Below are 12,744 nucleotides of genomic sequence, written 5' to 3'. Positions count from 1 at the left end.
GTGTTTACGTCCCCGTAACTTAGCGGTTCAGCAAAAGAGATCGATAGAATAAGTACTAGGCTTCCAAAGAATAAGTCCTAGGGTCGATTTACTTGACTAAAAGGCGATGCTCCAGCATGGCCGCAGTCAAATGACTGAAACAAGTAAAAGAGTAAAGATTAAACAGTAACCTACAAGAGATGAAAAGTATCATTGATTTTAACTGCATTTGAATGCACAAAAGTATGACATCAGACTAATTATTCATTAGCACCAAGTCTCATGTTCTTGGGTTAAAATTGAATTATCTGTAATCCTTTCTCTTTTCTTACAGTAATACTAATAATGTATTCATAATTAGTTGAAATGGACAGATTAGCTCACCTTACTGTCTCAAGATCAAACCTACTGGGATCAACTTGTCTTTCAATTTTGGAAGTTAATTCAATCAGCTATATCCTAATGCAACTAGAATTAGCATCCTCCTTTTCAAATGCAAGATTTTTTTTAATAATTTGTGAGTGAATGAAATGGAAGTTTTGCTTTTCCTAAAGGTATTAGCAATGTAAGTAAAATAATTGCAGATAAAATTATTAATTCGTGTATGAAAGCATTTGTCAGAAATATAAAGAAATGTCATTCAGAAATATATATTTTGAGCTTTTTAGTAAAGCATATGGAATAGCTTACTCTTTAGCTTGCTGCTCAAAAATAACCTAACAGATTATAACTTCAAGGGTAATTTTCTTCAAACCAAACTAATTCACTTTTGCATTATCATCCATAAATGTATGTGGTTCTAAGCGAGACTTTCACAGGAAAGTCGTTATCTATTTCTTATGACATAACTTTTCCATTTTATTTCATAGGCTTGTGCTGTTATGGCGCTTGAAAGAGTTCCAGCTGATATTCGCCGCCAAGGAGGTGTTGCCAGAATGACTGATCCCTTGGTAAGTAATTTAATGTCTCTCTCTTGCTTATTTTGGCCTTCTTAATTTCTTGGAAGGAATAATTTGGCATAATTCCAACTTTTAGTAATGAATGGTGTATTGATATGTAATCAACTGACAATGTTTTCATGCTAAATAAAGTAGCCATTACAAAGTTTCTTGCAAATGTAAATTTATCCTTTTTTCCCATAGAAGTTAGCATATTTAATTGTTATTACAGAAATATTAGGGATTTATTCACAATTAATATCATTGAGGTTTGCACTAAAATAAAGAAAATTTTCCTTTGAAGAAAATTAAAGAAATCATGAATGCTGTTACAATACCAGTCATGGCTAAAGCCCGTATCGGTCATTTTGCTGAAGCCCAGATTTTAGAGGCTTTAGGTGTGGACATGGTCGATGAATCTGAAGGTAAATACACAAGTTTTTAATTACAATTATGAGTTTTGGTCTTTATATTTGATGACTTATTTTTTTGTTTCTCTGATTAAAGCAACCCTAATATTTTCAAATAATATCAAGTCTTTCTTACATGCTCTGTTTTGGGGTTCTTGTTTTGTTATATTTTGGCAGAGTTAATTTCTTATTGTATTTTAACAATTTAATCAACACAGCATTATTAGGGATAACATTTCAGTGATCTTAAATCTGTAACTTTCTTTGTTGTTGTAACCACTTCACTGGATTTTACGTCAGTTTCTGTTCTTGAGCAAAACAAATATCGTACAAATCACATTTTCTGCCCTTATAAAGAGAGGTCAGAGAAATCAATATTTTTTTATCATCATTATCAATCATCATTTATTTTTGTATTGCACATCAAATGACATAACTACTCTGTATGTATTAGCTTTTTTGTGAAGATTGTTTTCAGTTAACATGAATGAGTAGCAACTAAACAATCACAATTTCAAATCTTCTTAGATTGTTTATTTAGCTCTCTGCTACGATTGTTTATTTAGCAATACCACATAAGTGTATTTTTCTGTTACTAATGTCTTTGTAAAGTAAGATATGTTGCTCAATTTGTGACATCCTCCAAGTACAAAATACTGCTACAGAACTGTTTTTAATTTTGAACACTTTGATGGTCCTACCTATATATTTCAGTAATTCAGGCAATAACATAGACAAGGAATAACTGCAAATTTTGGAATATATTATACTGCTTTTGGAATGTATCATACTACTTTTGCCAATCTGAAGTTAATCTGTCAGTCAAACAGAGAGTAGTTTATAATCATTACTGTTGTATGGTTCTGAAATAATTTTGGCATGCTGCAGAAGAGAGCAGCTGTAATTAATCCCTACTACATGTAGAACTTAGTGCACATGAGAAAACTCAGCTGCAACCTCATTTTTGAGGAGTGGGGTGCAGTCAATTAGATCGACTCCAGTACGCAACTGGTACTTAATTTATTGACCCGAAAGGATGAAAGGCAAAGTTGACCTTGGCGGAATTTGTACTCAGAACGTAAAGGCAGATGAAATACCGCTAAGCATTTCGCCCGGTGTGCTAACATTTCTGCCAGCTTGTCGCCTTACCCTCATTAAATATTGCACTATTTCTGCTCTTTGGACCATGTACTCAGCATGCTTGTTGATTAACTCCCCTGATAAGACCGATTTGTTTCAGCAGGCAGTAACTTAATGGGAAAAATGATGAGGTGGTCAGACAAATAGTTGGCAATGAGACATGAAAATGTTGATGATGAACTTCAGTCACTTGCTTACTACTTTCTAACTGTGAATACTTAAGATCAACTTCACTGACAGTTGAAAATGTTTTCTAGTGTAGCACACTCTCATAGATAATGGTAGTTTTTATTTATCTGTTTTCCCTTAACATACCAACTCTTTTTCTGACCCAATTTTGGATAGTGAAACAATTTTTTAGTGTGCATTATAACTGAATCTCATAGAAAGTTTAGCTTTGAACTAATAATATGTTGACTTGGTCCAGAAGACGGTTGACAAAGTTTATCAATTGTGATAGAGTTATACAGAAGGTTTTATTCATTTATTCATATGTAACGCTTGAAGATTAGTTTGTATCACAATAATATGAAAAACAATAGTTGATACACAGCAGGATGGATGTAATCTGTTTGTAAGCAATGAAAGATTTATTTTTACTGTTATATTATACAGGTGATAAAATCGCAAAGCAAACGAAATAAAGATAGATATAGATTTTCCTTGCATAGTTTGTGTTTGTGTTCTCATCATTGTTTAGTAGTAATTACCAAGAGAGATAGAATGATGTTGTAAGAGAAAAGAATTAGATCTGGCTGTTTGTCTGCCTGCTTCCATGATTCTAGTGGTCAGTTCACTAACTGATGTTAGCTCTCACTCAACTCAAGAGCTGTTACCAAAGTGACTAACTGGTTGAGTCGTCACCAAGTGACTAACTAGTTGAGTTGTCCTCGAGTCACTAACTGATTTTTGCTTGGGAGTTCTTGTTTTTATAACTATTCAGAAGGATAGGCATATCATTGAGAACAAGATATAGTTGGTGGTCTTGTTATCTTAATTCTAGCTTTTGGTGAAATCAAAGAAGTTAGAAAGCTCAAGTGGTGAAGACATTATTTTGGCCTATCTAGGGCAATCTGAAAAATGTAAAACTGCTATCACAGAAAAAAACCATTGTTCCACCATGAGAAAAGTTCTGTTGAAGTCATCATCATCATTTAACGTCCACTTTCCATACTAGCATGGGTTGGACGATTTGACTGAGGACTGGCGAACCAGATGGCTGCACCAGGCTCCAATCTGATCTGGCAGAGTTTCTACAGCTGGATGCCCTTCCCAACGCCAACCACTCTGAGAGTGTAATGGGTGCTTTTACGTGCCACCAGCACAAGGGCCAGTCAGGCGGTACTGGCAACAGCCATGCTCAAATGGTATTTTTTACGTGTCACCTGCACAGGAGCCAGTTCAGTGGCACTGGCAATGACCTTAATTTAAATTTGGCTATAGTGGATCAAATCCATTTCATGCCTGCAAGATTCACTACGCATATATCTATTTATTTTTGTTATTTCTAAGCATATGTAACAGTGCTATTCTTCAAGATATTATTTGAAACAGATTTGTGTGATGTGGATTGAAATACAAAATAGAATGTTTAACATTGAGATAAGTAATTTTTGTTCATTCTCTTTCCTTCTGTTCTAGTCCTCACAGCTGCTGATGTTGACAACCATATTGACAAACACAAACTCAAAGTTCCTGTTGTTTGTGGAGCACGTGACCTTGGTGAAGCTTTGCGTAGAATTTCTGAAGGTGCTGCTATGATAAGAACCAAAGGAGAAGCTGGAACAGGTACAGTAGTTTTAATATATCAATTTGTTTTGTTTTATTTTTATTCTTTTTATTAAAAGACATATAATTTTCTCAAAAACACTAGAACAAATAATAGTTAATCTATTTTTATTTCAAGAAGTAGAAGGAAAGGTGGGTTAATTATTTTCATTTTTGACTTTGTTTTTGATATATTAATTCTTTTTTACTGAATACAAACTAAAGTTAATATTTGACATTATAAGCAACAACAGGCCTACTGATGAAACCCAAGCTACATATCTATCACTTGCTTCTTTTGCTGGCATTAAGTGGCTCGTGAATTATCTTGTGGAAATATAACCACAAAAATAATTCATTGTGTCTTATTTGAAAATAAAAATTTGGCAAGTGCTTTGTTGTGCAATTGGTAATGTTGTTGCCAACAAGTGATGGATATTGTCATCATCATCATTTAATGTCCACTTTTCCATGCTTGTATGGGTCAGGTGGAATTTATTGGGGCAGATTTTCTATGGTTGAATGTCCTCAGTCAAATCGTCTAACCCATGCTAGCATGGAAAGCGGACATTAAACGATGATGATGATGATGATACAACGGGCTTCTTCTGATTGCCATTTACCAAATCTACTCACAAGGCTTTTGTTAACCCTTGGCTATTGTAGAAGACACTTGCCCAAGGTGTCATGCAGTAGAACTAAACTTGAAACCATGTGGCTGGGAAGCAAAGATAGTAAGAGGAAGTTTATTGTATACAATGTTCAAGTGCACTACAACTCATCAGATATTATACTCTATTTTCTTCTTTATATAACTTCTACTATATTGTTTTTCCTATATACGAGATATGTTCATTTTTCAGAATAGTAATTGTTTTGTGCAAAACACAGGACCATTTCTTGTAAGAGAACCTTATTGGTACCCTGCACCCACTCCACTCTGTAATTGATGATGGCAAGGGTGTCAGGATGTAAAATTCTAATTTAAGCAATACTTGGAATATAATGCTGTACTGCAAAAATGGTGAACAAGATGATGATGATACACTTATATTTTGTGTTTTTTACATCTACTTAGATTATAGAACTACTTTTTAAACTAGGCACAGGCAACTTTTTTTCAAGAAGCGAGCTACACTACTATAAAAATTTCATCAGGCATGTCATTCAGAAAGTCACACAGGCTGCAGGTTGTCTCTGACTAAAAGTATTTGATTGATTTTTAATTTTAAAAATATATTTATTCTAATTACAGAATATATTTGTTCCTATGTAACTAATTTAAATAATTACTAAATATATTTTTTTTAGTTAACCAATACAATATCAACTGGCTTACAATTTGCAAATATATATCTTATTTTAATAATTATATATATTTCATATACATAAAATACAATTTCTTTTAGTATATAACATTAACAGATAGAAATATTGCAAACAAAGTACTGAACTCTTTTTTCTCAGTTAATTTGAGAAGCTGACTTACAATACTTTTAGCATGTTATGTAGGAGAAGAATTAATTTTCATTTGTTGTATACTATTGAAATCACAGCTAAAAATTATTCCACAAGGATATAGATTTAGTTGGGTGGTAGTCCTAATATTTTGTCCTATTTAACACCACAACCTGGCCCTTGGGTTCATTTAGCAACGCCATCTTTCTTGCAAGCATTTGGACCAGACATCCACCCTTTCTTTACTATTCTCAGAGGTCCTGCATAAGGTCATAAGCAATACTTTTTCTCCCTTGACTAAGATATAAAAGTTGATTTCAATTAAGCTCTTTAAAATAAACAGGAAGATGAAGAAATCAATATATTTCTGTTGGCAGAAAAAATGTTTTAGGTAAGTTATAAGTGCTGATTTATTTTCACTAAACACAAAGTGGATGTAGAAGTCAAATGGACAAATACTATTTAACTCCAGCAAGATTTGAATTCAGAACACTTTACTCTAAGTTCTGATTTTGCTTAGTGTCAATATTTTGTCTCTCATCTAAATATTACAAAGTTCATCAGTCAACTATTTCTAGCAACTCACTACCCAAAATACGTTGTATATATTATTAAGATATTATTTCCAAAACTTTTCTTTTTTCTTTGTGCTTTGCAGGTGATGTCTCTGAAGCTGTAAGACATGCTCGTACTATCAATCGTGAAATTAGAACTGCTCAAGCTATGGACTCAACAGAACTTTATGAATATGCTAAAAAGCTACAAGTTCCAATAGAACTGTTGCGGAGAACTGCTGAAATGGGTCGACTTCCAGTGGTAAATTTTGCTGCTGGTGGCATTGGTAAGTCTAGTGTTTTCATACAATTCTATATGTTATTCATTGTTATGATTTATGATAAGTTCTAATTATAGGATCTACCTCTCAAATATTTGGCATGGACACTCACATTGAACATGTCTGTATTGTTATATATAGTCACCTTTTTTGTTAAATGTAGCTGCCAATTCTCACTAAACAAAACATCTTACTCTTTTTCACATATTCTACATATTTCCCAATTACCAAGTTATAGTATGCCTACAATATAAGGTATTATGATAAGTGCTTGGACATTTGTATTAGGATTGTAAGATAAAGGTAAAAGTAAAGACCCCCTTTAGTCATGAAGACCATGGGATCACACCTAGAAAGTTCCCCTCCAAGGCACAAGTCCAGACAAGGTTGTTTTATGGAAGACCAGCAGTCGTCCATGCATACCAGCCTCCCCTTTCCATGCCACCGATGTTATCCAAAGCAAAGCAAAGGCCAGTACAGCTTGGCACCTGTGATGTTGCAACTCATTTCTACAGCTGAGTGAACTGGAGCAACATGAAATAAAGTGTCATGCTCAAGAACACAACACCCAGCCCAGTCTGAGAATCAGGCTTGCTACCTCATGATTGTGAGCCCAGTGAGCTAACCATTGAGCCATGCACCTTCAGATTAGAATTGTATATCTTGCATATCTAAAGTGTTTGAATTATGGTGGTGTCAAGTATTTACTTGGCTACATCTATACTTGAGGTCTGTTGAAGTAAAATTAACCAAAGTGACTCAAGAATAAGATCACTCCAGCTAATATTTATTTTTTTGTAACTTTTTATGTTATCTTCCATGTAATATCAACTGTTAGTGATATTTACTAATCCAGTGAAAAATACATTTTGTTTATTTCAGCTACTCCAGCTGATGTTTCTTTGTTGATGCAACTTGGAGTTGATGGTGTATTTGTTGGCTCTGGTATCTTTAAAAGTAGTTTACCTGAGAAACGTGCCAGAGCAATGGCTCAAGCTGTGACCCATTACAATGAACCTTCTGTTCTTGCTGAACTGAGTGAGAACTTAGGTGAAGCTATGTTTGGAATCCCACATACTGACCGACCACAAGACAAAAGGCGTGAAGGGCCAATAGGAGAGGAAGTGAAGATTTGGAATGCCACTCTAAGCAATCAAAGTTATTCTACCAAAGTAAGCAGCTGATGACAATCAATAACTGCTCAAATAAACTAGGCTGATAAAATGCTCCTTTTTATAATGACAATTTTTAACCCATGTCTCTGAAATTCTCTTGGCAAAAATTTTATTTTTTCTATTTTTAAATTTGTTTCCTTGTCTCATTCTAATATTTGAAATTGTACATCAAATAAAAGATAATTTTAAGAAAGCAATGTGTTCTTTTAGTTTATTTTGTCTTTTATTAAATTTCTCTAGTATTTTTTTTTTTTTTTTTTTTTTTTTTTTTTTTTTTTTTTTTTCTTATTAAAAGTAACATCTAATGAAATTTGCAGTTTCTTTGGCAGAAAATGTTTTCGCCATAGCTGTAGACAAAGAACACCTTTGGTTTTTTTGGCTATTCAACCTTCAAGAAATAGTTGCCAAATTTCCTTTATAAAAAACACTTTAAATAATGTGGTCTGCATTCTGTGTACATAGAACCAAGATGGTATGGTCACAGTTGGCATGCCTTTGATCATAGACCTGCTCAATCAGGACTAACCTAGGTTAAACACAAAGTAAGACTATTATAATAATCAACAAAAGTAACCACATTAAAAGAAGCAAATTTACTAGCTTGAAAACAATGCAATACAAAATAATGATTAGTGGTTGTTTGATAGTGGTAATAACTGTAAAGTGAATAATTATTTGTCAATTTAAGGTCAATACTAAATAAAGACAACCATGTAAGTAATAATTATCTGAATTGCAGGCATAGCTGTGTAGCTAAGAAGTTTAGGTCCAGTCCTGCTATTTGGCACCTTGGGTAAGTATCTTCTACTAGGCCAAGAAAAGCCTTGTGACTAGATTCCATAGATAGAAACTGAAAGAAACCCATCGTATATATCACTATCATAATTGTTTAACATCCATTTACCATGCTGGTATGGGTTGGATAATTCAACAAGGACCAGTAGAAGTCTGTGCCAAGCTCCAGTGTCTATTTTGATGTGGTTCCTGCTGCTGAATGCCCTTTCTAATGTCAATCACTTTAGAATGCATTAGGTGCTTTTTTTGTGTGGAATCTAGTGAGGACACCAAGTAGCTTGCAAAACAAGATTCTCAACTGAGTGGGGGTGTATTGAAGGAAGTGGCTTTATGAGAGGTTAAAGTATGATAAAGGAACAGGTATAGGTGTCTTGTAGAGGAGATACATAGCTACCCCAGCTGGAAAAAAAGTGATGGTGTGATGAGGTATCAGAGCATTCTTTCAAGTTAACCCTTTTGATACCACCCTGCCTGCAACAACCCCAGTTCTATGATACAGGCTTCTTTTTTTATGTATCTCAATTAAAACCTTCCATTAAAATTGCATGTTAATTAATGTTCTGAACTCCAGCTTAATAATTAAAAACTTATTTTATTAAATTCTTCATTATTTTAGAAACTTACTGAAACAAAAAGCACCTTCTCTAACACCTGCTTCATGAAATTACCACATTTCAATGAAAGCATAACCACAGCAATTTGTAGAGCCATACACAACGAAGGACTGGACATACAATTAGCACACTCCGGCCCCTCTCTGCACGGATACCTGAATAAAAAGCTATCTAGAGACAACAATCAATGCTCATTAACTAACTGTCCTATCCGTGATACAGGTATGCGCCAGCAGACACATGTAGTATACTGAATAGAATGCAACAAATGTAAGGTGTTTTATATAGGCAGCACAACTCGAACTTTGCGTACTCGCATTAAGGAACATCTCAACACACGCGCATCCTCATTCAAAAAACAGTATCTCTGCTAGTATACATATATATATATATAAAATTAAATAAAGTATTATTACCATTAATAATAATAATAATAGAATTGCCAGCAAGTTTAACATATATAGGTAAAATATACAAATAAATAAAGTAGGGTATCAGAATACCAATTGCTAGAAATAGGAGCTAACACTCCAAAACCACAAATATCTCATTATTAATAAATACACAGTGAATGCATTGAATATAATAAAATAGCTTTTTATGTGGCACCAGCACTTACAAGCCCACAAGGTTAGGTATGCAAGGGCAACCATACTTTTATTTATCTTGACATATCTTTTCAAGCATAGCAAACTGACAAGAATCGCAGTCCCGACATCCTCTCTGTGTATCCCAACATTTGTAGATCCTTTCTCACCATTTTGTTGCAAGTCTTCCTGGATCTACCCCTTCTACATTCCCTCTACAATTAGAGATTGGCACCTCTTGATGCAACTGTCTTCATTCATAAATATTACATAGCCATACCAGCACAGTCTTGTCTCTTGCACACTACATCTGATGCTACATATACCCAGTTTTTCTCTCAAATCACTTACACCCTGTCATATATGCATGCTGACATTACCCATCCAGCCTAGCATACTGGTTTCATTTCTTTCAAGTTTTCACATATCCTCAGAAGTTACAGCCCATGTCTCACTGCCATGTAGTGAGACATGAGCTGCGACTACTGAGGATATGCAAAGACACGAAAAACCTGCTGCACAACACACATATATACCTTACAAATAAAATAAGCATTGTATTTGAAGTAATAAATCTAGGCAGAATTACCGTTATTTTCATTCAAGAAATACATAGCCACCAGCTATGCATTTTATTTCCTGGACAATGCTAGGTATCCTTCATGTAGTAATTATTTTTTTTTAATGAATGTAATAAGATTGTAATTTAATATACATGAAATTTGAAAAAGGAATAATAATAACTTAATAAAACTGATTATTATAAATGCATTAATATTGAATAGCATATAAAATCATACATATTAAAAGCTGCTGCACACACACACATATACCTTTATATATACACAAATGATTTACATATTTATAATTGCAATTCATAGTATTAATGCTTATATTTTCATTACAATATAGTTGTTAATTAAAAATATATCAAATTGGAGTTTATCACAGATTTTCTAATTTAGATTCTAAGGACTTAATAGCACATTCCATCAAATTCATTTTGGCAAGGCAATAATCCAATTCTTTTTTACAGGTAATACCCAGCTCAACAGAAGAGGGATGAAAACAAGTTTGGTTCTTCGTGAAATTTTCTTTTGCATTCTGTTGAGGCTCAACAGGAGTGATTTCCGTGTCTAATGATGATAATACTGGAGAATTTTCTTTGCCTACAAACATTTTAGAAGAATTTGATATCATTCCTTCTAGATTTTTCTGTTGTAAATCCAGGAGAATCTTTGCAGATTTGACTAAAGTTTCTGAGATGTTTTCCATCATGGGATCATGATTAATCTCTTTTGAAGAATTTGAAATCTTTTCAGCATTTTGGAGGGTGCTAGTTAGTGGACATCTTACTACTTTAGGAATAGTGTTTGAAATGTGATCATCCTGTTTCTCAACACAGTTTGATGGATGATTTGAGTTTTCATTCTGGGTTATAAAAAGTTCTTGGGTTTTTTCTTTCTTTGGAAAGGGTCCTATTTCAACTCTGACTGGGATTTTCTCAATGTTTGATTTCTGTTTTTCAAGAATTACACGACTTTTTGAATTTGGAGGCAATGCAAACTGAGTAATTTGATAGTTCTTTGGAATCCCTAAAGCAGAACAAGCATGGAACAATTTTTTCCCAAGATGCGGTTTAATGGAATAATCGGTCTTATCCGTTTTTTCAGTTTGGGTGTCTTCTGGATTGTGTTCAGGTTTATGTAAGTGAGATCTGGTGGCATTTTGTTGATTATAAAAGTGTGTATTGTTATCAAGACGATATAGAGTAGACGCAGAAGAATTTGACACTTTAACAGGGTTAGTAGGTTCTTCATTAGCGGTGTTTATACTATTTCTCAGGCGAGGTCCTTCGTTTGTATTAGATTTGTTGGCTAAAATTCGTGTTTTGCAGCGACTACTTCTACGAGTCACAGTCGAGAACTCTTTACATTTTTGTAGAACTAAATCCAAAATATGTGTACACATTATCATTTTCATCTCAATAAAGGCTCTATCAATCAAGAACATATTTTTTGTAATGGGAGGTTTATAACACAAAACATCTCGCACTATGCGATAGAGATTGTCGACGAAGTGTTTGTTAGTTTTACCATAAAGTTCCAAACCTCTTTCAGCAATAGCTTTACTAAATTCACAATTAAACGATGAAAACACATAACCGTATACAGCAAGGTAGATATCCAAAGTTCCTGAAAGGAAGTCTGCTCTTCGATAATTTGGAAATTTTACTTGTTTCAGCTTACTTTCAAGCTTACCGAGACTATTTACAAGATCTCCAGCCGACATCTGTGCTTTTACTGTTAAAATATATCAATTTTTAAAAAATGATTGTGATAAAAAGGATTTTAACGTGAATACACGCGCAATTTTTAGAACACTAAATTAAACTGGTAGGTACACAACAGTATTTACGAAAACCATTGAACGAGCTGTGTTGCAATTGCTAGGAAACCGTGCAGTAATGGACTGACAACCAATATTTGTAGTTTCGTACTTTTTTATTGTTACAGAGCCACAGCTCAGCTATATTTAATTGCCCATGATTATTCCGTATTTTAGGGGTATGTGAGACTACATCATCCAATGCGTCATTTTTTTGACTCGGAAGTATACAAGATAAATGAAAATTGTCAGCTATTTCTCGTAGATCGGTTAAATATGTAGAGGCTCTCATAATAGCTCAAGTTTCGTACAATTTATTAAAAGTACGTAAATGAAAAAAAGATCAAATGAACACATTTTAGAAGTTATCATTTATTAGCTAATAAAAATGTAACGAAAGGCAGCAAGCTGGCAGAAACGATAGCACGCCGGGCAAAATGCTTAGCGGCATTTCGTCTGTCTTTATGTTCTGAGTTCAAATTCTGCTGATGTCGACTTTTCCTTTCTTCCTTTCGGAGTTGACAAATTAAGTACCAGTTGCGTACTGAGATCGATCTAATCGACTGTCTCATTCCCCAAGAATTTCGGGCCTTGTGCCTAGTTTAGAAAAGAATAAAAGTGTAGCGACCGAAAAAGATAAAGATACAATATTTAATTT

At 33.9% G+C, this 12,744-nt stretch overlaps 2 protein-coding genes across 5 annotated transcripts in view; one reads left to right on the top strand and one right to left on the bottom strand.

Moving 5' to 3' along the window:
* Positions 1 to 7,895, top strand: part of LOC106876231 (pyridoxal 5'-phosphate synthase subunit SNZERR) — a 50,723-nt gene extending 42,828 nt beyond the window's left edge. For all 4 annotated transcript variants that reach the window (XM_052968312.1, XM_052968310.1, XM_052968311.1 and 1 more), the window contains 5 exons: positions 849 to 929; positions 1,222 to 1,342; positions 4,109 to 4,255; positions 6,351 to 6,533; positions 7,410 to 7,895. In XM_052968312.1, the coding sequence (XP_052824272.1) occupies positions 849 to 929; positions 1,222 to 1,342; positions 4,109 to 4,255; positions 6,351 to 6,533; positions 7,410 to 7,711 (834 nt within the window). In that variant the 3' untranslated portion in view covers positions 7,712 to 7,895. The remainder of the gene's footprint in view (positions 1 to 848; positions 930 to 1,221; positions 1,343 to 4,108; positions 4,256 to 6,350; positions 6,534 to 7,409) is intronic.
* Positions 7,896 to 9,069: 1,174 nt separating this feature from the next.
* On the bottom strand, positions 9,070 to 12,192 carry LOC106876223 (uncharacterized). Its single transcript, XM_014924697.2, has one exon. It carries the CDS (start codon positions 11,988 to 11,990, stop codon positions 10,644 to 10,646), a length of 1,347 nt encoding a protein of 448 aa, XP_014780183.1. The 5' UTR covers positions 11,991 to 12,192; the 3' UTR covers positions 9,070 to 10,643.
* Between the last annotated feature and the right edge of the window lie 552 nt (positions 12,193 to 12,744).

This window comes from Octopus bimaculoides, chromosome 5 (assembly GCF_001194135.2).
Source record: "Octopus bimaculoides isolate UCB-OBI-ISO-001 chromosome 5, ASM119413v2, whole genome shotgun sequence".
Taxonomy (NCBI): domain Eukaryota; kingdom Metazoa; phylum Mollusca; class Cephalopoda; order Octopoda; family Octopodidae; genus Octopus; species Octopus bimaculoides.
Note: the sequence above shows the minus strand (reverse complement) of the source record. Positions and strands in the feature narration are given on the sequence as shown.

Coding starts and splice junctions, on each gene's coding strand:
- LOC106876223 (XM_014924697.2), bottom strand. CDS start 11,990: ATGTCGGCTGGAGATCTTGTAAATAGTCTCGGTAAGCTTGAAAGTAAG.